Source organism: Python bivittatus, unplaced genomic scaffold, assembly GCF_059951505.1.
Source record: "Python bivittatus isolate LINGU-HERP-01145 unplaced genomic scaffold, Pbiv_v1 ctg000960_np1212, whole genome shotgun sequence".
NCBI lineage: Eukaryota > Metazoa > Chordata > Lepidosauria > Squamata > Pythonidae > Python > Python bivittatus.
The window spans coordinates 20,049,998-20,076,534 of record NW_028277124.1 but is presented as its reverse complement, the minus strand read 5'-3'; the positions used below and the strand labels follow the sequence as shown (position 1 = coordinate 20,076,534).

The 26,537-nt window shown below is 39.2% G+C and overlaps 1 protein-coding gene across 1 annotated transcript; it reads right to left on the bottom strand.

The window, feature by feature from the left end:
- Window positions 1-1,232: 1,232 nt before the first annotated feature.
- On the bottom strand, window positions 1,233-25,706 carry DTHD1 (death domain containing 1). The gene is made up of 10 exons (XM_088131368.1): window positions 25,334-25,706; window positions 16,494-17,277; window positions 15,098-15,428; window positions 14,041-14,220; window positions 10,131-10,375; window positions 8,144-8,308; window positions 6,620-6,906; window positions 4,107-4,348; window positions 2,728-2,785; window positions 1,233-1,633 (listed from the first exon to the last, which is right to left on the bottom strand). The coding sequence occupies exons 1-10, from the start codon at window positions 25,602-25,604 to the stop codon at window positions 1,329-1,331; spliced, it is 2,868 nt and encodes a 955-aa protein (XP_087987494.1). The 5' UTR covers window positions 25,605-25,706; the 3' UTR covers window positions 1,233-1,328.
- Window positions 25,707-26,537: the final 831 nt, after the last annotated feature.

Here is a 26,537-nt window from a genome sequence, read left to right as displayed (position 1 = left end):
GTGCTGAAACTAAGACAAACTCAGTTGTATCCATAGGCACATCACTTTCTCCTTAGCTAAAGATCCAATATTCTCCCTGAATTCTAAATTTCAGTTATTCCTAAAAGAAAAGTTATTTTTTATTTTTGGAATAAAAGCCAACAGATAATTATCTTGCTGTGCAATAAGAAGTGGAAAGCCTATTTCTCTCTGTCAATTCTTCTAATAGAGCTGCCAGATCTGGACTGCAAAGATCTTGGTCAACCACTAGATGGCAGGAAAGAGGTGCAGAAAACACAAGTCTTTGTGTTTGCAAGAAAACACAAGGACTCCACAAAACACAAGTCTTTGTGGCCATCTCCTGGTTGTCTGGGGCTTTACAACCCATCTCTGATAGCCCTATGCTTGGATGACTGATAAGAATCTGTCTGCGATTTTGGTATTTTCTTTATTTGAAATTTACCATTATACTTGAGCTAAGCTTTTTAATACATTAAGGTGACAACCCTAGTTCGCTTTCCTGAGAGTAAACCTCACTCAACTCTGAAGGACTTTATTTGGAGCAGGCTTGCACAGGATTGTATGGGTGAGGTGCAATCCTGAAATACTTTCTTAGACAGAAGCCTACCAAAATCAAGGGGTTTGCTCCAAAATAGACAGGTACAGCTTGGCATGGGAAAACTGGATTCCTATATCCATTCTCTTGGGATTAAATCAGTAGGGTGTATTTCTAAAGAATCAGATATAGCAAGACAGCAGTGTAAATCATTCTAACACTGCATGTTAAAATTAATTTTAAAAATAGCTGTGTTTAGAGCGTATTGAGTTTCATTACAATTTGCAATGCTTTCTCTCTTAGGTAAAATTTCTGCCTTGAGTTCTCATAAATATAGAAATGTGAAGTAATTGAACAACTGGGGGAAAGCATGTTCTTCTAAAGATGCAGGGGGGAAAAACTCAACCCCCCCCCCCCAAATCCACCCTTTGTTTATGTTTTCTTGGGGGGGGGCATTATGTAAAGGCATGAATAACTGAGCAAATGAACAAGAATTCCAAATGTGTTGATTAACCTTTTTAAAAACCTTCATTTTAACTCTTACTTGCCCCTCCTCCCCCGAATCCATTTAGGACAGTGTTGTCCAAACTTGGCCACTTTAAGATGAGTGGACTTCAACTCCCAGAATTCCCCAGCCAGCCATGCTGGCTGGGGAATTCTGGGAGTTGAAGTCCACTCATCTTAAAGTGGCCAAGTTTGGACAACACTGATTTAAGAAGAACATTCAAGAATACCTCCTTTCTTTTCCTATTGAGAAATCAAATTTACATCAGTCCATCCCCATATTGCATCTCTACCAATGAGTTTCCTTCATGACACCTTGATTTGCCCACTTGAATTGGAGATGATGAGCAAGATCACTCCTGCTACTTTTGCAGAGATAGCGAGAGAGAAGCTTGAGCTTGTCAGCAGACCTTGGGAGGTTCCTTCTCCAGAAGCACAGAAGCTCATAGATTTGCTCGGTGAGATTATCAGGACACTTCAGTTTAATAAACTGAAGAGTGCTTTGGTGAAGAGGCAGGTAGAGTGCAAGAGAATTGGCATTTTCTTCCGACAGTTCTTCTGACAACCAGTACAACAAGTTGTTCCACATCACCTCTGCTAGTCAAAATATTATAAAGAGATGGAATTGCATGCAATTAAAAAAGCACTGAACGCATACGGGGAAATGTGTTGCATTTTAAAGAACTGGAATATGACCAAACTCAAAGGAAGAAAGGGTTGATTCATTCTGGAAAGAGAAGCCAGAAAGGGTACAGATACAAACCAGTAACAAAGTTCCTTTGGGAATAAGCATATCAGAATCTGTTCCAAAATATGGGCAAAGACTTAAAGCACTGAGTTGGAGGGAGCCTCTTAAGTCAACAAGTTCAACTCCTGCTCATTGCAGGAGTCCATATTTTCACAGTGGTTAAACAGCTTCTGCTTAACATACCCAGGATGGACAACCCAACACCCCTCTGAGTGATTGGTTCTATTATCATGCTGCTATTACCATTAGAAAGTTTCCCTACTTTGCCTTCCTGTAACTTAAGACTGTTAATCCATGTCTTGCATGCTAGGACATGTTTGGACTTGATGCTGGCAACCCTTCAGCTTCTTGAAAAGCACCCTTTAAGTCATCTTTTCTCAAGTTTAAAAATAACCAGTTCCCTCAGTCTCTTCCCCTCTTCTCTACAGCCCTCATCTGAATCACTGTCCTAATTCCATGTGGCTAGGCACTTAAGAAGACCCAAAACAAAACAAAATAAAACAAAAATCACATAATTGCAACTGAAATCTGAAAACATGAGCTGGCCACATGATATGTAACTCTGCCCTGAAACCGTTCAAGTACACTTGTTCGATCTGCAAATTCCATCTTGAGACTTACTCTGATCAGCAGATCTTAAGACTGCTAACACCTAGACTGATGCCTTAATAGATATTTTTGCTTCTTCTTTATCTCCTGATCTCTGTGATATCTTGTCTGATATGAAGTTGTGGAGAACTTAGAAGTTTGCACACTTTTTGTGTTTATTGATCCTTCCTAATACAGATATGATTAGTCCCTGATTTTCCTGATGGGGCCACGTGGCTACGCTTGCTTTTGAGTTCAGTGAAAGCATAGGATCATGCTGTGAGGCTTCTAAATGTATAGGGTTGAAATGGATGCTATTTTGTGGTCAAGACAGAGTTGGAAACCTCCTTACCTGATATGTCTGTTGAGATTATTTTTGTGCTTTGTGGACGGCTGATCAACTTTTCCTTCTATTAAGGTGGAAGATATTAACAGAAAAAGAAATATTATTGCCGTTTATTAAATGAACCACAGATAATGGGGCTTCTGCAAAGAAAATCAGGGGTGCTTTACCAAATCCTAAAACTCTGAGTATGAAATGGATGAAGATAGACTTCCTTATTCTCGAGTACCTGTGTCATTTCATTATGTGACATAGGAGTACCTCTTATCTTCACAACAACCCTTCAAAGAATGAATAACAGTTTGGGCTTCCCAATGGAATGTGAAGCTAGACTTTTGCAGCCTAAATTAAATAGTAGCTGTTGGAGCTCTGGGTTTTTTCTTCCAAACTCACAGCATAATTAGGGTTTTCACCCACAGCCAGGTACCAATTGTCCATAGATGTTTCTGTGGTTATAAACTGGCTGTGTGTAGTGCAATCCTCTAAGCCTGGTTCATTACAAATGGCAATGCATTGTCTAGACTGAGCCTCTTTCGTTAACTGATTGTTCATTTCTTTGAATAAACCCAGAAAATAAGCTAAGCGTGGTATGTGAACACAATATTTCCATGATTTGTTGCAGTGTGGCTTTAATTAATTAATTACAGCAACCTGTATGTTGCCTACAGATTGGACTATAGGCAGCTTTCACTTCTAAAAACATCAAAATACAATTCACAGTACAATCAGTAAATTCCCCCCAAATCCATACACTATTCCACTGCTGTTGACTACTGAGGACTATCCATTAGAAAAGCCCTATGAGAAAGAACTGTTTTCACCACCTTCCTAAATGACATAAAGGGAAGACACGTTATTCCGCAGGGAGGGAGCTGAGAAGCCCATCCTATAAACCTTGCCTCCTTGATATCCAAGGAAATGGTATTTGTAGTGCCTTCTCCCTGCCTTTCAGCTAGACCATGTTGGGTGGAAAGTTTCTACCTGGAACAGAAGTGGTTGCTTTTGGGAAAAGGAATTACAGGCCACCCCTTCTCTCCCAACAGGATTACCAGCAAAGGATGCCGCTGGCAGGAGACACCAAAGAGTTTGGCTCTTCTCTAATCCATTACAGATCACTCTTTGCAATCTGTTGGAATTCTCCCAGCTTCGAGTCTGATCCAGTAATTCGATGGAAGAGAGATTCTGATATCATGGAGAAACTAAGTACAAAGTGTGTTTGGATGGGGAGGCTGGTAGGAAGTACAAGAGAAAAAGATATAATGTAATCGGTAACATGATAGTAACAGCATTTTTTCTGAGTCCTTTTATGGAGAGCCAAGGACATCTTGGAATGTGGCTAACAAATATTATTACAAGCCACAAGTTCCCCATGTTAGGAAACAGCTCACCTTTGGCAAAGTCAGAGCCAATTTACACAGGAAGGAATCCTGTTCATGGTCTTCCAGAAGAAGAGGTTCTACATTCTTGAGAATAGCTTCTTTTGCCATTTTGTAAAATGAGGCAGTTCCTTTATAATGGGGTGAACTGTAGTTGCCAAATTCATCCACCTCTTTGATCTGGAGAGCAAGTCTTGGCTTTCTTTGAGCATGAAAAGCAAGCTTGTAGTTTTTTCCATAGACTTTCCCATCATCTGCACATACGCAATACAAATGTTAAGCTAAGACTTGATTTTTTAAAAAGTCAGATGCTTTAACCAATTGATAGGTTGATTGAACTTTACACAGACTTCCCTTCCTTCCTTACTGTTCTGAATCTCCAAAACAGATCGTTTAATTTAGACTGGATTGTGAGATTGAAGTGGTTGCTTCCACCTCAATATCACAACTGAATGGCTTTTTAAGGATTCATAGAAAAACTCTGCCCCCCCCCCCCACCAAATCAAACTGACAATCCAGACAGGATCAACTAAATTCAGACAGCTTAATTTGGAAATATAATTTAAATACGCATATGATTTGAAAGCAAGTGTAGACAGTTTGAATTGTATCAAGGATCCAAAGTGGGTTTGACTCAATGTGAACATCCCTATTATTTACCACTCTTTTAATAAAACCGGTGTGTGTGTGTGTGTGTGTGTGTGTGATATTAGTGACTTTTGCTTGAGAAAAAGAATGAATCCAAAGTCATGATACATGGAGCTTAGTGGTACATGGCTGAATTCCATTACCTCTGTAATTAAAGTACAGTACAAGACATTACAGTGTTACATTTAACTGGGAATGCACCCTTGTTCTCAAGGTCACTTCCAACCACAATTGTCAGCCTGGGCTGTTAGAAAAAAAATCTGAATAACAGTGCCATAGCTGCCACAATTTCATTCATAATTTCAATAGGATACGTTGTCTCCCAAAGCAATGATTTTGTACTTCCCATTCTTTCAGCAGACCATCCCAAAAGATGGAGTGTGATCTTACGGGCAGTGCATACACACACCACCTCTATAACCTGCATATGCAATCTGACTGTCTCTCATCAGAGAACCTGAAGGTGCGAATGACTCCTTTCAGAGATATTGCTCTTTGGGCAAAGCCTTCCTTCTGAGCTATGGAAGCCAGCTTGCATCAAGGCTAGCTCCTTTTTTGGAATCTAGCTGTTGGGCTGAGGGAGGGATCTTGGCAATCCATTGGACCCCCCCCAAAAAAAAGTGGGGGGGAAGAGAATGATTCAAACATCATTTTTAGACATGTGGCGAAAGCAGATAAGCAGAAAATAATGCAGACAGCCTGTGAGAAAGAGACTGGTTAGGCCTCTCTCAAAAGAGATTTCATTTTCTGATGAATGCAGTTAATCTGGCCCTAGCCCTGTTCTCCCAACAAATAGATGGTAGAGCTGGTGTTTTGTTATAGGCTGATTACATTTTATGCTTGCAATTACTGTATTGCGTCCTCCGTTGTGTTTTGATTGTGTTTTTCATGAATTTGGTTTGTCTTTGATTCTTTCTCATTGTCAGCTGCCTTCAATGTCTTTTTTCCCCCTTTCAGGTGGAAAAAATGGGTTATAAATCCAATTAGAAGTAATCAGAATAATAGAACAAAGATATGGGTGGGTGAGGGAGAAGGAATCGTCTCTGTGGCCTGTTCTCCAAGGTCCTTGAGTTCACTGAAAGGAGACTTCCTCCATCTGGGACTTTCAAAACTCTGGAACTCCGGATTGACCCTAGAGATTTAAATCAAAACTAGCAGGATGTGTTCCCTCCCCACACCCCCATGTTTATTCTGAAGCCTCAGTGGTGGAACAGTAATGAGGTTTTTTTTAGATTTTTTTTTATCCCGCCTTTCTTATTTTTATAAATAACTCAAGGCGGTGAACATACCTACTACTCTTTCCTCCTCCTATGTTCCCCACAGCAACAACCCTGTCAGGTGAGTTGGGCTGAGAGACAGTGACTGGCCCAAAGTCACCCAGCTGGCTTCCATGCCCAAGGTGGGACCAGAACTCCCAGTCTCCTGCTAGCCTGGTGTCTTCACCACTAGACCAAACTGGCTGTGTAGCAACATGAAGGTGGAAGACCGAGCTGAATGGTTTAATGGTTCAAATGCCTTATATATATTGTGGAAACACAGAAACCTCTAACCCACATATTTTGGAAATTGTAATTGCTCTTTCCTGTCACTGCAAACTGCTTGTCTGAACAGGACCTTAATGGTAGAACTGATTAAAACCCTATAAATATCAGGAGCATTAAATTATAAAATCCATAAATATGTTGAATTCACAAAACAATGGAGTGCTTATTATAAGAAGGGACTGAAGAAGCTGGCCACACAAAATACCACTGTCAAGAAAACAAAAATAAGCATTTTATCTTTGAAAGGCTCATTTATAAAGCCTAAACAGCATGACCAATACCCAGCAATGGTGTTTTTGTGCAGAATGGAATTATGCATTAAAATTGATTTACCTGAAGCAAAAATATTTCCACTGAATCTAAAGTAAATCTGCTCTCCTCTCATTTTAAATGGCTTAGAAGGCTCTGGAGGGCCAGAATATCCCTCCTCATGTAGACATTGAAGCTCCACATTTAATTCCTTGGATGGAACCAGTAAGACAGTGATCTTGTAACAGTCTTCTTTATTCTGGCATAGTACTACTTTCACCATAATGTTGTGGATGGAATTTTCCAGATTCTGAATAAACTGAACGAGATGTGTGTTGTCCATAGCAGAAGATAGGCGAACAATAATAAATCTGCATTAAAATGAAGACTATGTTCACACCAGCAACTTGTAACTTAAGTAAACAGTAGAGAACATTGTAGATGATAAGATGATGCTGTAGAATCCAATACACATGGAAAACTACAGCAGTTAAATTAGACAAGTGTTGGCTTTTGCCTTCTTCAATAAGAGAGATGGGATTTTCAGTCAGTCCAGATATGGGTTCTCCATGTCTGGAGGTTTTAAGAAGAGACTGAACAGCCACCTGTTAAGAATGATGAAATTGACTTCCTTCACATTGCAGGATTGGACTAGTTGATCCTTGTGATCCTTTTGAACTCGATGGTTCTATGATTCTAAACCTGATTCTCCTGTTTTGATCAAGTCAAGAATAACATTAAAAAGTTGTTTCACTCTTGCAATAGGATGGCCATATCTGCAGGGATAATTAATAAAAAGAAAAAAAATTATAAAAAGGAAGAAAGTAGAGATTTGGCTTCCACTGAGCATGCCCAGGGCTTCAGTTAAATCTGCACTCTTGAGGGTTGTTACTAAATTACTTGCTTTACTATCTTCTATATTTTTAAAACTGTTAGGTGGCTTTCAAGTCATGAGAACCTCTTCAGGAAGACTATTGCAAAATAGTTTTAACTTGATGTATCCCCACATGGGAATCATTTAATAAAGGAAAGTGAGGTAGAAATTTTCTATATGAAGATATGAAAATTCACCAGCAGCCTTATGTCAAGGGTGTGGTCCACGAACCAACTTCCAAACTTGTTGCCAAATTGTAGCTGTTGGTATGATGCAAGGGAAAAGCAATAAGCGTACATGGAGTTAGCATGTTAAGGACTTTTAACTGATTTAATTTGATTCAATTTATAAGCAATCAAATGTCATGTTTGTCTCTCAAAGGGTAAATGCAGTATTTGTTATGAAAAAAAATGTGCTTCCTGATGGTTCAGTCTAGCCAGAATCCGATGCTACCTCATGCCACCGAATTCTAATTTAGAAATAATTATGCCCAATGGGACCTATGTTGTGTAACTAAGGTGAGACATTGCAGATACTGAGTTAAAATGTGAAAACTGAGTGAATGATCCGGCCTCCCTGCTCCCGCTAAAGATCTGAAACAGGATGAATAGATGTTATGCTCCCTATAGTAAATTATGAATTTCACAATCAATGTGTCAAATATTTTGGAATGTTATGCAGTACAGAGTAGATCAGGGAGACCCAATTCATGTACCCACTTTATTTCATCTCACCTCTCTAAGGGTTCATCTAATTCAAATGACACAAGACCGTTGCTGGCATTTCGCACTGCAGTGTCATCCAACAGAACCCATCCTTCTTCACTGTTCCTGTAGCCCACTACTTTCAAAGGTTCCTTGAGGTTCTCCCTGGGTTTTCTTGGGGAAGCACTCAGACCTCTGGAAAATCACAAGGCATGGTAAAGAATATCTCTCTCTCTCTGTCTCTCTCTCTCTATCCTCCCTATCATTATCTCTTTTCTCATATCCTTACCAGCTGATTTTTGTGATCCAAAACCAACTTTTTTTTTTGAAGTAGCTCCCCATATCCTTACTAACTGGTGTCCCTTTAACTGAAACAAATACATGGGCCCAGTTTTCAGCTCTCAAAGTGCCCCAGTCAGAAAGATTAAAGAGAAAGCCAGCTGGGGTTATAGGACGTGAAAGCTGTTTTAGTATATTTTAATTAAATTTTCATTATAGATAAAACCAAATCTGCTGGGGGTTGAAAGGTTTCTACTATTTTTCATTAAAATTAGATAAAGGAAAAAATGCTGCCTGGGAAAAATTGCTAAGGAGTTCTGACTGGCTTTTAATGAACTTAAAATGTTAATGTTCAAGTTAGCAATGCTGACAGTTCGTAGCTCAACAAACAGATGTTTAAATCAGCTTTCTTCATCCTTTTTCTCTCCACATGCATTAGACTACATCTCCCATGATCATTAGCCAGCATAACCTCTGGTTATGCTGGTTGGAGATGGTGAGAGTTATGGTGCATACAACTGAAGGACATCAGGTTGTGGAAAGCTTGCATAAATGTGCATTTTTTAGAACCACTGTGCTTCTACCTACCAAGAGACAACTCATAAACAAGATGTTCATTTCCTTAGCTTCTACAATGTTTTCTTTCCCTGTTTTAGAACAATGGTTTCTTAACAGTGCCTCAGTGCACGTTCTGGTCTATCAACATCTTACTAGGAATTTTTCAACAGAAGAAGAAATGTGTTCCTGAAAAAAACAGTTTGTTTTCCTGTACCAATATCCTCTTGCAAGCTAAATTCCCACCAGCATTAGGACTATACTAGAATATACCCCCATGGCAAATAAATCTACCATGGAAACTCCAAGGAGAGATCATTCAGAAATTGCCATTCTGAGATGTATTACTATCAGGAGTGAAATATTCAGCTCTTGATGTCCACTTTATAACAAACATGTTTGCTGCTTCTCCAAACTGAGGAGAAAGTTGAAAACCCACTTTGTAAACATACCCTACTTCCTGGGAGGAATAAACTATTCTATCACACTGCTCAATTATGCATGCACAAAGTTTTCTTCTATATTTCTAGGAATTTTTCTGGTTACTTCTCTATTGCTGGGTCCAAAGTTCCTAAAAACGCCAGCCAGGTATATGGAATAATTAGATGTTATGAACTTTAGGAAGGAACTATGCAATATTCTTGATATGAACTACATAGACTGTATATCTTCCCCCCTATTGTGGATTCATCGATCCCAAGTTGTGACTTCCACTACCCCTTACATTGGCTCCAGATAACTGTACACAACAAAATTATACATGAAGGGTGTAGAGTCAAGCCTCCTGAACAAACGATGTGGAGACAGGAAGTCATGCTCTGGCCCTACTTCCTTATGTGCAACTGATTGTGACTGTTGAAGAAAGCCTGAAGCAGCACTGTAACAACATACATACATTACAATCCTCCATGTGCCCTCCATCTGGGAGCCACGAACGGGAAAGTCTCCCATTCTCTCCATTACAAAAGTTTAACGGGGCTGAGCCAAACATTGTTACAGTTCCTCTTTAGGCTTTCTCCAGCTACATGGAGATGTTAGAAGAGAATGATTGCCTCCTCCCCATAATTAAATTTGAAAAGCTGAAGACGACGACTGCAAATAACTAATGGATTCCTGGTCTACCTTAGAAATTTGCTAAACAATGTACATTCTTTTCAAGGATGTGTTCCTTCTTATTTCTCACCGAAAATAATGAATACTTGTAACTCTGGGAACAGAAGCACTCGTTGCTCTCCCGGGATCTGTCTCCATGCCCTCTCTTCTTTTTTCTTGATTTGGAGGGCAAGGCAGAACAACAGTGACAGATCTGTTGAATGGCAGAGATGAAGAATGTTCCAGATGGACCAGAGGACTGGTTGACACGACTGAATGATATACATCATGTTTTGTTCTCAATATTGAAAGTATGGATTGATCAATTGGTTGCACCTGTGCATAATTAATATTATTACTGGCATGATTATCCATCATTCATCTTTCATTCAGGATAGTTTAGAGTATTTGTTCATATATGCTTAGTGACCACACATCACATACCACACATCAATATATTAAAATATTAAAATTAAAACTTTATGCAGTGATGCCCATATTACTCTAAAGAACAAAACTATTCAATTATGCCTCTAACTGCAATGATGATTGAGCAGAATTTTGCAGCTCACCCCTGACCTCCACTGACTTATCATCTAGAGCATTGGCTCCATCTTGTTTTGAATGGAAAACCTATTACATGGAAATTGATGACTGGACAACAGAAATGGATTCTCTACACCCCACTTATCACTAAGAGCCTAGTCCATCAAATATGAGAAAGACAAATTGAAGACCTGATATTATTGTAATTTATGAATAAGCTGTTTACAGACATAGACTATATGTGACAATGAAAGTTGTTCTTTTTTGAAACGGTTGTGTACAACTTTCTATATGTATGAGAAGCCTTCATAAATATAATTTTGTGGTTGTGATTGCTTTCTTTTCTTTCTATCATTTTCTTTTAACTTTTTCTGTTAATTAATGGAAAAAGTAGATGATTTCCAAATTGGCTTTCCCAGTTATATTGGCTAGTAATCAACTGCCTACCAATGATACTATCTGATGTATAGCTGAGCTTTGATTGTAAAAAGGAATTATATTGCATTGACTGTAAGATGTCCCAATGGAATTCAAACACTAATGTATATGGGCAGAAATCAGTGCCAAAGTCCAAATCCAATCACAAATCAATTACTGGAACCAGATTTTATCTGATTTGCACAATGCTGTATCTACAAAACTAGCATTGCAGGCCTTGCTTGTTGTAGTTTATACAGTTGGAATTACACAGGCAGGCAAAGTGGTTGTTGGCCAAGAACATACCAAAAGGGACAGGGTTGGCAAGAAAAATCCAACTCTGTCCAACGCAGGGACCAGGGATTACGGGTTAATTCTTCTGTCCTGCAAAATACCGAATTTCCAGATTATTTTGCCATAGGCACTGATTATGTAAAAGGACTCAACTGAATGAAAGCCTAAACCCTAGATACCTTTATTTGCTTCCATACATAAATCCAGTCAAGTGACATTCCAAGATCTGAATTTGACCCAGTGGCCCCAGTTGCAGACCACCCAATATGAAATTAGCATAGTATTAACCAACAACTACAACTACCTAAGAAGTCATAATATTGGTCCAATTGATGGCTAGATGTGGATCTAATAACATTAGGTCTGCTAATGTTATCATCCTACATTATTGAAATGTATTAGCCATTTCAACCAAAATATTAGCCCAGAATCCCTAAGACTAATATATTTGCGTTTTCCTCTCACCTGAAACAATTGCATTGTTGAAATAATCCGTGTTTCGCTTTTCCAGTTATGTACATTTAAGATTATTAATTAAGTAGAATTGTGGCCTCAGGCCATAATAAACTAATGTTCACATGTGCATTCAAGGGTTTCCTCTCCCTGCAAGCCTGGTGATGTTCTGGATGGCAGTTCGCCATCTGGGCACAGAAGCCTCCTTCCTTGTTACTGATGGGAATTGGTTCTCGTCCCCTCCTCTCGGCAGGTTGGAATGAATAATTCCCGCTCTATTTTCACTGGCACCTAAATGGAATGGAAAGTAAACAAGCAACAGCAAATCAGCAACTGCCATTGCGCACCAAAAGCCCAGTCGACTATTGCCAAATTATTTATCTATGTTTGGTTACAAATGAAGCACCTACAGAATGGTCAGAATATCTACAGGGCACCTATGCTGCCCCCTTCTGCAGAGGCATGTGAACAGCTGACTGTTCATGGCAGTTCTTCCTCCTTTAGTTAGAAATGTTAGGAGTATCAGTAGGCAACCCACCTTGAGGTCCTGAATGCCCATGTGTGGCCAACCTATGTGAATGCTTTTTTTTTTTTCGGCAGAAGAAAATCTGGACAAAATCTGAAAAGGAGCAAAATGAAGCTGTGCTAAAAAAACTCTGAATACAGTAGAAAGCAAGAGATGTAGGTGTTCACATTTAGCCATCAGCTGGACCAATATTATGACTTGTTAGGTAGTCGCCGTTGTTGGTTTTCTTCACACAGATGGAACCACTATTTGCTACTGTAGGCCTTGAGCAGCAGCTAAAAGGAGGCATTTTGAAAGCTGTTCCATCTGAGATCACAGATGGTAGAGCTGGCTGTCTTCTCTGCTTTTACAGGTACATTTCACTTTCACACAAGGAACTGGTATGGGAGGAAAAAACTCAAAATAGAGTCACTGAAGTCTGGGCATTTTTAAAGAAAGTTGCTGAATTGCAAAGAGTAGGCCCTGCAGATCTGAATTTTTGGTATCTTTACTAGTGGTGATTTGGATTTTTGAGAAAGAGAATAAACCACTTTCCCTGATCTTGCCACTTTTCAGACAGGTTGGCTCCATTCCCCCAGAACGTTCACCAGTGGCCATTCTGGCTGGGAATTCTGGGAGTTGAAGCCTACACATCTGAAGGCGCTCCTAGATTGGGGAAAGCTGGGGTACACCAAATCTTAAGTGTGGACATCAGATTCAACCAAAGCCCAAAGCTGAGTGGACAATCCAATACAAATGTACACTTCACATCTTGGCTTTAACAAAGATGTGTCTTGCCCTGTTGGTCTAGAGCAGTGTTGTCCAAACTTGGCCACTTTAAGATGAGTGGACTTCAACTTCCAGAATTCCCCAGCCAGCCATGCTGGCTGGGGAATTCTGGGAGTTGAAGTCCACTCATCTTAAAGTGGCCAAGTTTGAACAACACTGGTCTAAAGGAACATGAGTAGCATGCAGAAGTAGCCATTCCTTTTCAACGGGGAGAAAATGTATATTAAAAAAAATCATTTAATCTCATGATAGAGAAGAAACGAGAAAATTCTCTCAAGAAATCATGGAGGAACATTCTGTAGTGAATGTCTTCCTAACACTCTTTCATAAGCTACTGCTGCCACCCAGGGATGAACTGAATGACAGCCTCTGTTTTTTGATGTAAAAAAATCCTTTAAGCAGTTGCAGTGCTATAAACAAAGATGAGCAGCAATCTATTAATAATGACTTTTTAAATCCTTTTTGGACCAAAAACGGAATCCCCAAAAGTGCAGAAAAAGTTCTTCATCCTGCAAATTTGGTGTAACTTCCCATCCCATATAGCAAGCTTGGTGCATTTTCTTCTTTTTATCTATAAGGTTCCCAAAATTGTCAAGGAGTCAGGTGGCCTCAAAATTAAATGAATGGATGGTAAATAGGTAGATAGATGATAGATAGATAGATAGATAGATAGATAGATAGATAGATAGATACATAGATAGATAGATAGATAGAAATATTGCATAGAGTTCTACTTTGTCCTCTTAAAGGACAAAGTTATAGATGGAGAAAGTACTGAGAATGATTAAACTCCTGGGTGACCTTAAAGTAGATCCTTCAATCTGAGGCAGAGAATAGATTTTTCCCCCCTTCACTGAAGGAAGTCATTCTCTGTCTGAATTATTAGCTATAGTATTTGATTCTAGATCTGTTCCAATCAAGAAAGGTGTTTATGCATGTTGGTTGGTGAAAAATGTGCTAATTTCCAAGAAGTCAGGCCATGAGTTTTCAAGCATACCTTTAGGTGCATTGTCACTCGAGAACTGAAAGTTGATGGTGGATAGCAAAATGAAATTCTGGGATCCATATTAAGCTTTTGTGAAAGGCCTTTCCTTGGAATAGTCAATGTTTCCTTCTTTAAGCATGAAACAACAGAAAAGATACCAAGCTGGCAGGTTTTCACCATGGCAGCTGTCCCCTGCATGAAACCAAAAGAAGAAAACCAGTTATGAATCATCAGAAGAGATTCCAAATTCTAATTAGGAAAATTCATCTGAACCAGAGATATGGAGAAAAATCCACTCCAGAGTTGACTCATTTTGAAAGACAGATTTTTCCATTATGTTTCTGTCATAGAATTACATCTAACAGCCATATATTTGTTACAAGAGAACTTTGGTCTCCTTGTCATTGCTCTTGTGACAGATGAATGAAGGAACTATGCAGAAGTCTTGCCTTTTTAGAGCAATTACTGGAGCACCACCATCAATAATCTGTGTTTTCCTGGACCCTTCAGGAAGCCCATGGTTGCAAACATTGATTAGCAGTGGTAGATCCCCAGTTTCACACAAGAATATTTCCACAGATAAAACATACCCTCTGCTTTTATTTCACTTGTTTCTGGAATGTAAACTCTTTGCATGTATAGAAAAATCTATCTATCTATCTATCTATCTATCTATCTATCTATCTATCTATCTATCTATCTATCTATCTTGTTTCAAGTAGATTCCATGATTAGAGCCAGTTTGGTGTAGTGGTTAAGGCATCAGGCTAAAAACTGGAAGACTGTGACTAGTCCCACCTCACTTTGGGCCAGTCACTCTCTCTCAGCCCTAGGAAAAAGACAACAGCAAACTACTTCTTGAATTTTGCCAGGACGACTGCAGGAACTTGTCCAAGCAGTTGCCAGGAGTCAACACTGACTTGAAGGTGTGTGTGCACGCGTGCACACACTCACTCAAGACTCCATGATGTTCAGGGGATTGTTTCCCCCATTAATTCAAAATGACCATATTTAAGATTTCTTCTGCCCTACAATTTAAGCATGATATTGAATTAAAGAGTTCACTAACCTTCTGGTTACCTTGATATCCTTCCAAAGAGGTAGGAGTTAAATAAATTGACTGAAAGTTTATGTCAGTCACCTTCACCATTATGTCTTTGTACATTCCTCTGTAACATGAAGTAAATGGGATTGCAATGATGATTGGAGAAGCCATTGGTTGGTCAATCAACAAACACTCGGCAGAGATGACATTGCTGACAAGTTCTTCTGCATCATTCACAACTAATGAACTTAAATCATTAACAACTGTGATTACTAGATGTTCTAGAATACTACAAGGGGCTGTAACACTACGGGATACTTCAGGCTCTCTCAGACTGTTCACTTCCATGAAAAATCTGTAACCAAGAAACAACATTTATGAGCAAAAAAAGAGAGTAATGTATATGGTAACTTGTACCTAGTTAAATAAAAGACCTGCAGTAGGCCTGGGCAAGGCAACCTGGATTCACTACAACATGGTGCTTTCAGCAGCAGGGATAACACCTTGACGATGTGAAGAGGTGACAGATTTTATTTAATGAGGCATGCTGTGTTGCTTCGTAGCATCACTTACTTCCAAGAGCTGGACGAGGCTCAGAAGAGAAAAACCATAAACATGCCCACTTTGCATTGTTCATAGAAGCCAGGGAGACATACTTCTATGAATATCGTGAGCTTCTTTTCTCTCTCAACCTTATCTGCAGGACCATAAATAATAACGCTCACTACTTGGAAATGCACGGCCACTAGAAAGTACTATTAAAATGTTAAGTATCATCTGAATGAAATATCATCCAATTATCCAGCTTCGTTATAAATTTATAAAATAGTTAAAGGGAAATTGATTTTATTCAAGGTAATGACACGTTTTTATGCAACAGTAATAGGATAATGGGCTGCCTTGAATTGTAGCTGCATGGTCCAGCTAAGGGTTCTAAATATTGTGTGTTTGTTTCCCTAAGAAATCTTGTGGAAATGTATGCCGTTCTCCTTCACCCCTCCCTCCCCTCGAATGGACTGGGCTGTACCCATATAACATACTTTGAAAAGTTTGATTGGCTGTCTGGGAAGGAAAGCATGAGAACAGATGTAATCCCTCAATAATTGGTAGCATTTCCATTTAAAAAAAAATCTATAGTTTTACAGCCCAAGACAACACTTTAGATCAGAATCGACCTATCTGTACCATTTTTGCTTGGTAAACACTCCTCTGCAGTGCCCTGTTTTCCAACACAGAGGTGTTTATACCCAAGTGGGTGACATGCCATGTTGGTTTATGGGGCTACATTACAGCATAATCCCATACACCTAATATATTGACAGTTATTTGTGGTTGATTTTGACGTGACGGTCGAAGGGAAAAGCAACATAGCTCCCTATATCCACAGGCTGAGGATACAGAGAAGACTGTTTTCTCTTACTCTTTTCTTTTCCAGCTACATTCATTCTCCTCTTCCTCCAGCTTATCAATCAACAGGGCAACAGAATTGCTTTCACGCAAATCTTCTGATCTTGTAGAACTTTCTTCCTTGCTTTGGGCAATTTCATTATTCCTCTGCTTCTGATCGAAATCCTCATATATGCTCCCTGGCTTCATTTCCAGGTTGCAATTCCCATTTCCTGCCTCATCCAAGATTTCCTTGGTCTCTCCCCGGGTTTTTTGAGCGGGGAGCATCTGAAGATGATTTGCAATGATGTCTTCCAGGTTTTGGGACACAATGATATTTTTTTCACTCTCTCCTGAACTGAAGTTTTCATGGATTTTCTTGGCTGAAGAATTCTCTGTGTAAGAATCTTTTCCATTGTCGTTCTTTGGCACCACACATAGTTCTTCTGATTTATTTGGATTTTCACTGTTTACAAGTACTGGGCATTCCTCCTCTTTATCAGATTTTTTTTCCTTTAAGGGGATGATTGTTTCCAATTCCACCAACTGGTTTTCCTTGGGCCTGGTTTCATTTGCCTCTCCACGCAGAGAGGGAGATTCATGGGGTAGGCGATTTGTACACCTCTGTAACTGTATATCTACTTCCTCCTTGTCAGCATCACTCTCAAAATTCACAGACCCGTACTGGGTGTGCTGCACATCATCTGCTTTTCTACAGCTCATTTCAAGCAGCTCATTTTCGGACTGTCCAAGGTGTTTAACAACATGCAATAGATGGGTGCTTACTTCCAGAAGCCATTCTGCAAGTCTCTCCCATTCTGAAAGAGCAAACACAAGGACCTTTTATGAGCAATTCCCTTAAAAAAAAATACAGTTGAAATAATGTAAATAAAAAGAAAATAAGATCAAACAAAAAAATAGCTACTTGATATCATTATGAAAAGACTTTCTAATAACGCATCCCTTCCATTTCCATCTCCAACTGATGACCGCAATTTGGATATCTGGAATCTCAGCTTCTCATTTCAGAATGGAGAGATTTTGGAAATCGGGAGGAAAAATTCCTGGTTCTGGCAGTGAGGGATAGATTAGGGTGGGAGGAGACCGAAAAAAGGATGAAAAGGAAAACAAATGAAAGGAAGAGATTCTAGATGGACCTCAGGTTTTCTCATTTCTGGAGGGATGGGGTAATTATTGATGATTTGAAGGAAAAATTCCTCTTATTGGAAGTAGGGTAGGATTGGAGATGGGTTGGAAGGAAACCAACACAAGGAGGAAAACAAAGGGCAGGAGGAGACTGTGGGCTGAAATTTAAGCTTAAAAGTGGTTTTCGGGACGGAGTGATTTTTGGTTCTCTGGAGGAAAAATTCCTGAAGCCAGCAGTTGGGGCCAGATCAGAGTGAGGTCAGGAAAAAATGAAAGCAAAAAGGAAAAAGAAGGGCAAGAGGACATTCAAGGCTGAATTTTAAACTTAGAGGTGCTTCTATTTTGTTCTTTTGTGGAGGGAGCAATTTTTGGTTCTCGTGAGGAAAATTTCCTGATGCAGGCAGTTGGGGTCGGATCACAGTGGGGTCAGAAAAAAATGAAGTCAGAGTGGAAAACTAAGTGCAGGACAAGCTTCAGGGGTGAATTTTAAGCTTAAAAATGGTTTCATTTTGTTCTTTTTGGGGGTTGCAATTTTGGTTCTCAGGAGGAAAAACTGATGCTGGCAGTTGGAATAGGATCAGGGTTAGGGTCGGGAAATAATCAAGACAAAGAGGAAAAAGCAACAGACAGGAGGAGATTCAGGGCTCAGTTTTAAGCTTAGTGGCAATTTTGTTTTGTTATTTTCAGGAGGGAGCGATATTTGGTTTTTGAGATAAAATTTGATGCGGTTGGGATCGGATGGTTGGGATCGGATGGGGGTGAGGTCCCCCAAAAAATCAAGGCAAAGAGTAAAACAAAGAGCAGGATGAGACTCAGGGCTAAATTTTAAGTTAGAGGTGCTTTTATCTGTTCTTTTTGGGAAGGAACAATTTTTGGTTCTTGGGAGAAAAATTCCTGATGCTGGCAGTTGGGATCGGGTTGGCGTCAGGTTGGAAACAAAATCGAGGCAAAGAGGAAAATGAAGGGCAGGAGGAGATTTGATCCTGGATGTCTGGCTTAGAGTTCCTTTTCTTTTGCCATTTTGGGAAGAAACGTTTTGTTGGTTTTGGGGATAAAATAGTGCTGATTCTGGCCGTAGGAGTCAGATCAGGTTGGGGTCAGAAGAAGATCAAAGCAAAGAGGAATGGGTGGGATCGGATGTGGTTTTGGCATAGTATGCTTGTTTTTGTCTCCTATGTAGGGAACCATTCAGGAAGCATCTAGAGAAAACTTGCCATCTATTAACATAAATCCAAGATGCGTCGAGAAAAAAGATATAGAAACTACCAAAAAAGTCTACTAAAAAGTAAGTAAAGAGACAGGTATTGTACACGTTAGGGTCTATTGTTATGGAGGTAAACCATAAAATCCTTCCAAATTTGATAGAATTGTGGTTCCTTCCTCTGATGTCTCATTATTTTAACTGGGTCTGTGATTTTTCTAATTGAAGAGGCCTTGTTAACCCACATCTCAGTTGTTACATTATCTAGAGTCTTCCAAGGTTGGAAGTTTAGCTATTACGTTAGCTGCTAACATTAAATAGACAGTAAGTTCCTTATTTTTAAGCCTTTTGTCCTGCAAATAAATGCAGCAAGCCCAACTCTGGGGACCATTCAGTTCTTTGCTTAGTAAGGGTACTTATGTCCCCTCAAATTTTAGACCAATAGGATATAGTTGTATTCTTAAAATTGATATAAGTCCGTGTTGCTGAAACTCTAACATTCCTATTGCCCAAAAGAGATTTGGGTTGATACCAGAAGAACCATTATCATCCATTTATTACTATATCTGATCTTTATTGAAAGGTTCCTATTATTATAAGAATCTTTTAATCTGCAAAGATTGTACTCTCTCAAAAATTTTGCTTTAGCCAGACCATAGTGATTATCCTGATCCACATATGTTATTAAAAGAGGTAAAGGAGAAGTATCCTTTATCAAACCTTTGTATTTACTCTTCCATACTTGAAGCATTGTTTTAATGAAAACATTTTCAATCTTATTTATTTTTGAAAAATGTTTTGGGTGAAAGAACCATTGTTTATAAAATTATTGGCTCTAATATAGTTTCGATTTGGATCCATTGTTTAGAAGAGCCTTCCACAATGAATGGAATCATACGTCTTAACTGTGCCGCTTTGGGTATGTCCCAGCCTCCCTATTTTGGAGGTCCATATCAAATCCTTTGATTTATTCTCAATTTTTTAATGAAAGCAGAAGCTTTCTTTTTTTCCCCCCAATATCTTAAAACCCGTTCTGAGATTTCCACTGGGGTGCATTGAAATAGAAAATTGAGGCTTGCAAGAATTTTCATTTTTAGCACTTCAATTCTCCCTAAAATGCTGAAATGTTTTGAAGCCCAGTTTTTTATTTTCCTGTTGAATTTCTTCCATATTGGTATATATTCCACTGGGTTTTTAAGAGGTAGAAGTCCTGAACCCTAAATCATACATACCCCCAGGACAAAGAAATGTGCAGATTTGGGCCACACCTGACATTTTATTTATATTCAAGTTGAATTAAAGTGATTTACAGTTAATATGATTCTTCCTCATGAGCTTGGGTAAAAATTACAATTTGGCAGTAGCTTTGGAATGGAATTTTGGAAATCTCTCATGGGCCTGGAAACTCACAATGAGTGCTTCTGCATAATGAAAACACTACTATAAGGACTCCGTATGGAAGATTTCACTAACTAATCTGTTGAGACTCTGTTGCTGTGCATAATGATGGTCCTAGCACCAACTCTTTTGGCTGGCAGCAAGTTGAAGATGATTGCTGATTGATTATACTATGAGTCATGGAATCTACTTTATAGGAAGTAGATATCTTGATATTTGTCGATGGGTGAGGGTTGATGACTGATGAAATCATCCCTCTGAAGACCACCTGTTGGATTGTAAGTTGGTGTCCCAAAGCACGGGAATTAATTTCAGAGACCTCTTGTTAAGATAGGAGTTGGAAACACTCTGAATTAGCATCTTCCTAGGAAACAAAGAAACCAGGCGAAATGTTTCTGGCTTTCTAAAGTAGCTTTTAAAACTATCTTGATATTGTTTGGAAATGTCCATGGCCTCTTTGCTTCTCCTATCCTAAAACCTGTCCATTTGTAAACAGACAATTTATACCCAAATGAGCCCTCTTTCAGGCACCCCAAATAGCCAGCCCTCCCTTCTCTGAATTTGCAATCCAGACAGAAACTGCTGAGCATGAAACACTCACTTTGCAATTACATTTTAAGAAATGTTTTGACAGTTTCTAGAAGGGCCTCCATGCTAATCTTTTCTGTGTGTGTCTCAGAAGGTTGGGAGTCTGCCAAGTTCTTCCTTCTCAAGCAGAGACTAAACAGAGCAAATGATAATGAAGCCTCTGGATAATGAGAACATGAATGAATCGGTAGACACCTTTCAAGGCAACTTGGTGCTTATGTTGCAATCTGTCTCATATACCTTTTGGGGGAATTGGCAAGCGCCCGGCCTCATCTGCCTTTAAAAAAAAGATGCTGATTTATTTTACTACAAAAAGGGAAGCTGATACATTGCAAAGAAGTATGTTTTCAGAAAACTAAAAAAATGGAGGGTGAGTCAATGCTGTGTTGGAAGGATCTCTTCTATCTAGAAAAGAAAAATAAGAAACTGGGTATAGCAGAGACCATCCTTGAGAATTATAGAGTTCCCTTTCTAATAAATACATGATTTGTAGCAGGCCACATCTACCACAGAACCTTTTTGTGAACAGCCAACATTTTCTTGTGGTGGGTGTTTTCGTTAACATTCTCCAAAGGCAGGAAACTTCTGCTTTAAATTCATCTGATGCTTCCTTCATCCTTGCCTCTCCCCACCAGCCATTCCATTCTCTTCCCAAATGGGTTTCAATAGTCAGCCAACATTCCATTGACATTGGCTGAGTTCTCCAGGGTTTAGTTATTTATTTATTTTTAGGGATGGGCTGGCCTATGGACTTCTTTCTCAAGAAGTTTTGCCTTTCTGCTCCCTGCAGGACCATGAGACTCTGTTGATCCTGGCCCCTTGTGGATGGCTCTTGTTATTTTGAATGTGCAAATGACTGCAGTTTTAGAATTAATTCAGAAATGGGGAAATGGTATTTTTCTTCCTGCCCAGTTTCCATCCCTAAGATTAGGGTTAGTAAGTCTAGGCTGCAAAAACCCAGATGACCACTGGATGGTAGGAAAGAGATGCACCCCCCCCCACCTCATTATTGGCCTGTAGCAGTTAAATGGAAGCCCATGATCTGGTAGCTCTGTAACTTGCTCACTCTTTTAGTCATTCTCTGCTTCTCTTAAAGTCCCCCACTTAAAATCAAATCTGAAGTGGTAATTAGTTTCAAAGACTCCATTAGCCACTTTCTGATGATTGGGAGCTTAATATATAATATTATATTGGCCACTGGAATAGATAGCTTCTAAGAGTGAGGAACTGTGGCCCTCCAGATCTTGCTGAGTTGCAATTCCTAGCATCCTTCATCAATGGCCATCTTGGCTGGTGTCTGCTCATCTTTGTGGAACAGCAGCATCCAGAAGTTCAGAGAGTCTTCTCCCCACATTAAATAAGAATTGGAAGAATTGCTCAAATTAATGGAATGAATTGTAGCTCTTCAACTGTGATTAACCATCACATTGTATGCCATGACTACGAGAGTAACTCAAGAGCTAGCAGCTCCCAGGACAGAAATGTCTGTGAAAAAAAGTCTACAACAACTTAGCTTCAAATGTAGTCCATTGAAATGTGGACGGATTACTCTATCAACCCATTGTCTACAATATTTATAAAAGTATATAATTTCAATAATACTGATAAAATTGTTGATTAGTCTGTAAACTATCCATTGTTTTCTGACCATTATCCAATAACATTTCTCATATATTTTTTTGCTGCCTTTTATTTTCACCAATGTGCTAATAATTAACTACTTTTTTGCCAGATTCCCAGTATTTCCCAATATTTCAGTTTAAGTCTCTTTAGACTAAATTCAACTTGATCTCTATATAAATTACCCAAACATATCTCAGCTTGTAAGTATTTATTATAAATTGACTCTAGAGGATTTTTAGCATACATGAGGAAAAGATGTTTGGCCTCATATTCCAACTGATATATAGCTTCATCCCAGTGTTCAGTAAAGATTCTTATCTAGCCATGCCCTGCTTGAGGGCCTGAGGACATCTAGCTAACTTCATCGGGTCATGTGCTTGGTCTTTCTGCCGAGGTTCTGCCAGGGACCCTGATCTTGCCTGCATACCAACCGCTGAGGGTGAACAAGACAGGAGGCAATCAAGTTTAATGTCCTTCAGAGCCATCTGCTGGCCACTGCTGGAAACAGACTCCTGGGCTAAATCTAGGCTAGCAAAGTTGTTCATTGCACGTGAGGAACTACAAGTTCACCAGTAGGTTAATGCAAGAGCGTTTGGCTGACTAGACCCTTCCTTTCTTAGGAATGTAATGTTTTCACTAAAATAGGCTATTTTTAAGAGGGCAAATCCCTCTGCTTTTCAGTGGAATCCAGGAATCACATTATTTTCCAAAGAGTGAATAAGTAGTTCTCAAAGTGATTTCTTTTATATTTAATATGTGAAACAGGGCCCTACCCATAGGTGGAGCTGAGTTCCCTAGTTATAGTAAGACTGTAACAAGAACTGTGCCAGTATCTGACTCTCTTAGGCTGTTTAAGTGCTTAAAATTTCTACTTGCTGCTTGTCTAAACAGTTGCCATAAAACCTGCTTTTTTTTTTTCTTTTCAATTTGTCCATTTCTATGGCTGCCTTCTGTTCGTTCACTTTCTTAAAATGATATTGCTTTAAATTCCTGGTTCTTTTAAAAAAAAGTTGCATTAAGTTAATAAAGCTGTGATCACTGAGCTTTACTGTGTTATATTACCAAACATGGCACATTTTGTGCTAGTTAGGAGGGCTATTCCAAAGGAAAATAACCCTGCTTTCAATGGGTTGATCTATTACAATGCGAAGATGTATTTCCTGCATGATTAGTTCAGACTCTGACAGTATACAGTATAGGTGTGAAGTTGGCAAATGTTGTATCTTACTGGATATGCGCTTACATCAGAATTTTCCTGTATACTTGTTCATTAGGATTTCACAACCCACACTATTCTGGAAAAGGTTCAACAAGTGGCTGTCGCACTGATTATTCCTAGCTCCAAAGCATGTATGAATAATTTAAACGCCACACAGATCCTACATGATCCTCACTGCTTAATTCAGAACATTGGCATCATATACTTCTAAGTGCCAGACTGTTTACTGCCCTCCCAGTGGTTAAGGTGCTGGCCGAGAAACCAGGACACCATGAATTCTAGTCCTGCCTTAGGCACGAAAGCCGGATGGGTGACTTTGGGCTAGTCCCTTGCTCTCAGCCCAACTCGCCTCACAGGGTTGTTGTTGTAGGGAAAATAGGAGGCAGGGTATTAGATATGTTTGCCACCTTGAGTTTACACACACACAGATATACATACAAAGGTGGGATAACAATATATTAATAGCAACAGTAATAAATACAATTTAAGAAGTTTGTCAGACTGTAGTGATCTCGCATGAAGATGCTGAGATGCAAGATTTGGGGGGTTGTGTATGAGATCTCCTGAGATTTCAGGGTGCGCTCATCAAATTTGTGAGACTCAAGGCAACTCTTTTTTGTCTGGGGTGGGGAGAATGACCATATGATGAAGCCAAAGTCAAGGAAAAAAATGATCTGATCCTGGTTTTCTTCTTCAATGAATGTTCTAATCCTATATCCATTTATGTGGCCACAAGTAAATTGAACTTAACAGGACGTATCCCCAAACAGACATGTTTCAACTTAGATTTACTAGATTTACTGCAAACTTTAATCCAAACTTCAGTTTGTGATCTTTAAGAAGACATTTTCTTTTATCTCCAATGCTAAGTAACCCATCAGATCACCCAGATCAAAATTTCCCAAAACATGGTTAATGTACAGATATTTCCAAATGCTGGTTTATAGAAACACACCAGCATACACAAATCATATGCTTTAGTGGTAGTTCTTTGGATACAGCGTAACAAAGAAAAATACCAAAAGTATTGCTTTTTTTCTTGATTGGATCCCAGCTTCCAATGTTCTTGGGGTAAGGGGCATACTTTTTCCATTAGGACAAACAACTAACCTCACAACCCTGTTTTCTGCTCCTTTAAAAGCAATTTGATCTAATACAAATCAATGTTTTGCACAGCAGGGAAGGTAATTGTGATTACTTACTAATATCTGTGGACTGAAATAGAGCCCAGAGGTATAGGGGGAGGATTTGGTTACAAAAATAACAACTTCCTTTGACACTTATTTTGAATTTTCAAATGCAACATTATGCTATGGAATTTATTTAGTAAATTACATAGCTTAAATATTGCTTTATATATTTTTAACAGTTTCTCATCTACCTAAAAATAACCTTTCCCCAGGATACTTGTTCTGTATATCCCACAATAAATTTGGCTGTAGAGAAAGAAGTGGCTTATTTAAAACCGAAGCTCTACTCAACGGAAAGGAACTTATCTTTAAAAATCCTTTATGGGAAAGGGAGTTCTAGAAATGCACCTGATTAGATTTATAGGACCTGAGAGACCAATTTAACCTAATCTACATATTTAACTTTACAACAGAAGCTGGAACTCTGATTCATAGACGCACTCAAAAAGGAACATTGACTCATAGCTACTGAACCCACACTCCTGGTTGACAAATGTAGTATTACTTGCCTGGACAGGAATCCTCCTGCTGACTTTTATCATAGACTATATTCAGCAACTGGCAGGTATTTTGAAGAATCTTAGTTGTGAACTCCAATTGTTGACTGAGAGTTTTGACCAGAACCAGAAGGAGTGGAGTCAGTTTTGGAACATATTCCATTATCTTCTCATTGCCTTGATGGTTCCCTTTGAGAGCAGATTTGTTTAACGTTAGATTGTAGTGCTGGATCTCCTCCAATATGTCATTTGGATGGCTGACAATGGTTTCCATGGCTTCCATAACCAATCCTTAAACGAAGAGTGGATGGCTTTATTTTTCCTTTTACATCGAGACAAAATTTTAAACTTTTTCTTCCTTTCCAACTATGTATTGCCTACCCAAGGAAATACTGTACGCAAGTCCTCTTGGCAATGAAATGCCGAGTTGCTGTTGATAGCAAAAAGTTACTAGGTGACAAATGGGTGTGACCTTCTCACAATGAAGCTCAGAGTATTAATACTTGATTAGGTTTAAAGGCAAAAATGGTGCCTTGAAAAGTGAACTGATGACACTGCTACCTTTGAAAAAAATAAATTGCAGCCCATAGACCATTTCACTCCATGATGCTGCAGCTAAGAGAATGATACATCTTAGCTCCTGATGACTACATGGATGTATCAATGTAGTTTTCTTGGCAGGATAGAAGCAGCATGCCGTGTTCTTTTTCTGAGGCAATTTTTTTTGCAAAATTGAATATACCAGACAAAGAAGCTGAAACTAGCCATTTTTGCTTAGTCCTGACAAATTATGAGAAGCCTCTATTCCATATTCTGCACTGATGAGGGATGGAAAGTAGCAATAGTATCTGTCTGAAGTTCATTGCTTTCACTGCCCCTTATTTTTCTGCTGTTCCTGACAGACTTATGTTCTTGGTCATTCCTGGGATATATAGCTATGACGGCTCTTCAGGCATCAGAAGAAAAAGTGAAGCCTGCTTTGAGCTGATTTCCGGCAACTATAAATCATAGAACTGACTCACTAATGATTTCCCAATCTAGCATATAGACATGAGATTGCTGTTGGTTTCCGGATCTAGTATTAATCAGTTCTCCTTAGCTTTTTAAGTTCAGCCATGGTGAACCAAATGCTGCCACCTTGTTCAGTCGTTAAGTCACGTCTGACTCTTCGTGACCCCATGAACCACATCGCGCCAGGGCTTCCTGTCCTTCACTG

Excerpts from the sequence above, each read along its gene's own strand:
- DTHD1 (XM_088131368.1), bottom strand. The coding sequence starts at position 25,604 with ATGGAAGCCATGGAAACCATTGTCAGCCATCCAAATGACATATTGGAG. Across the intron at positions 17,278-25,333 it reads GCAGGAGGATTCCTGTCCAG|AATGGGAGAGACTTGCAGAA; the intron begins GCAAGTAATACT and ends TTGCTCTTTCAG. Across the intron at positions 15,429-16,493 it reads TGTAGCTGGAAAAGAAAAGA|ATTTTTCATGGAAGTGAACA; the intron begins GTAAGAGAAAAC and ends TCTTGGTTACAG.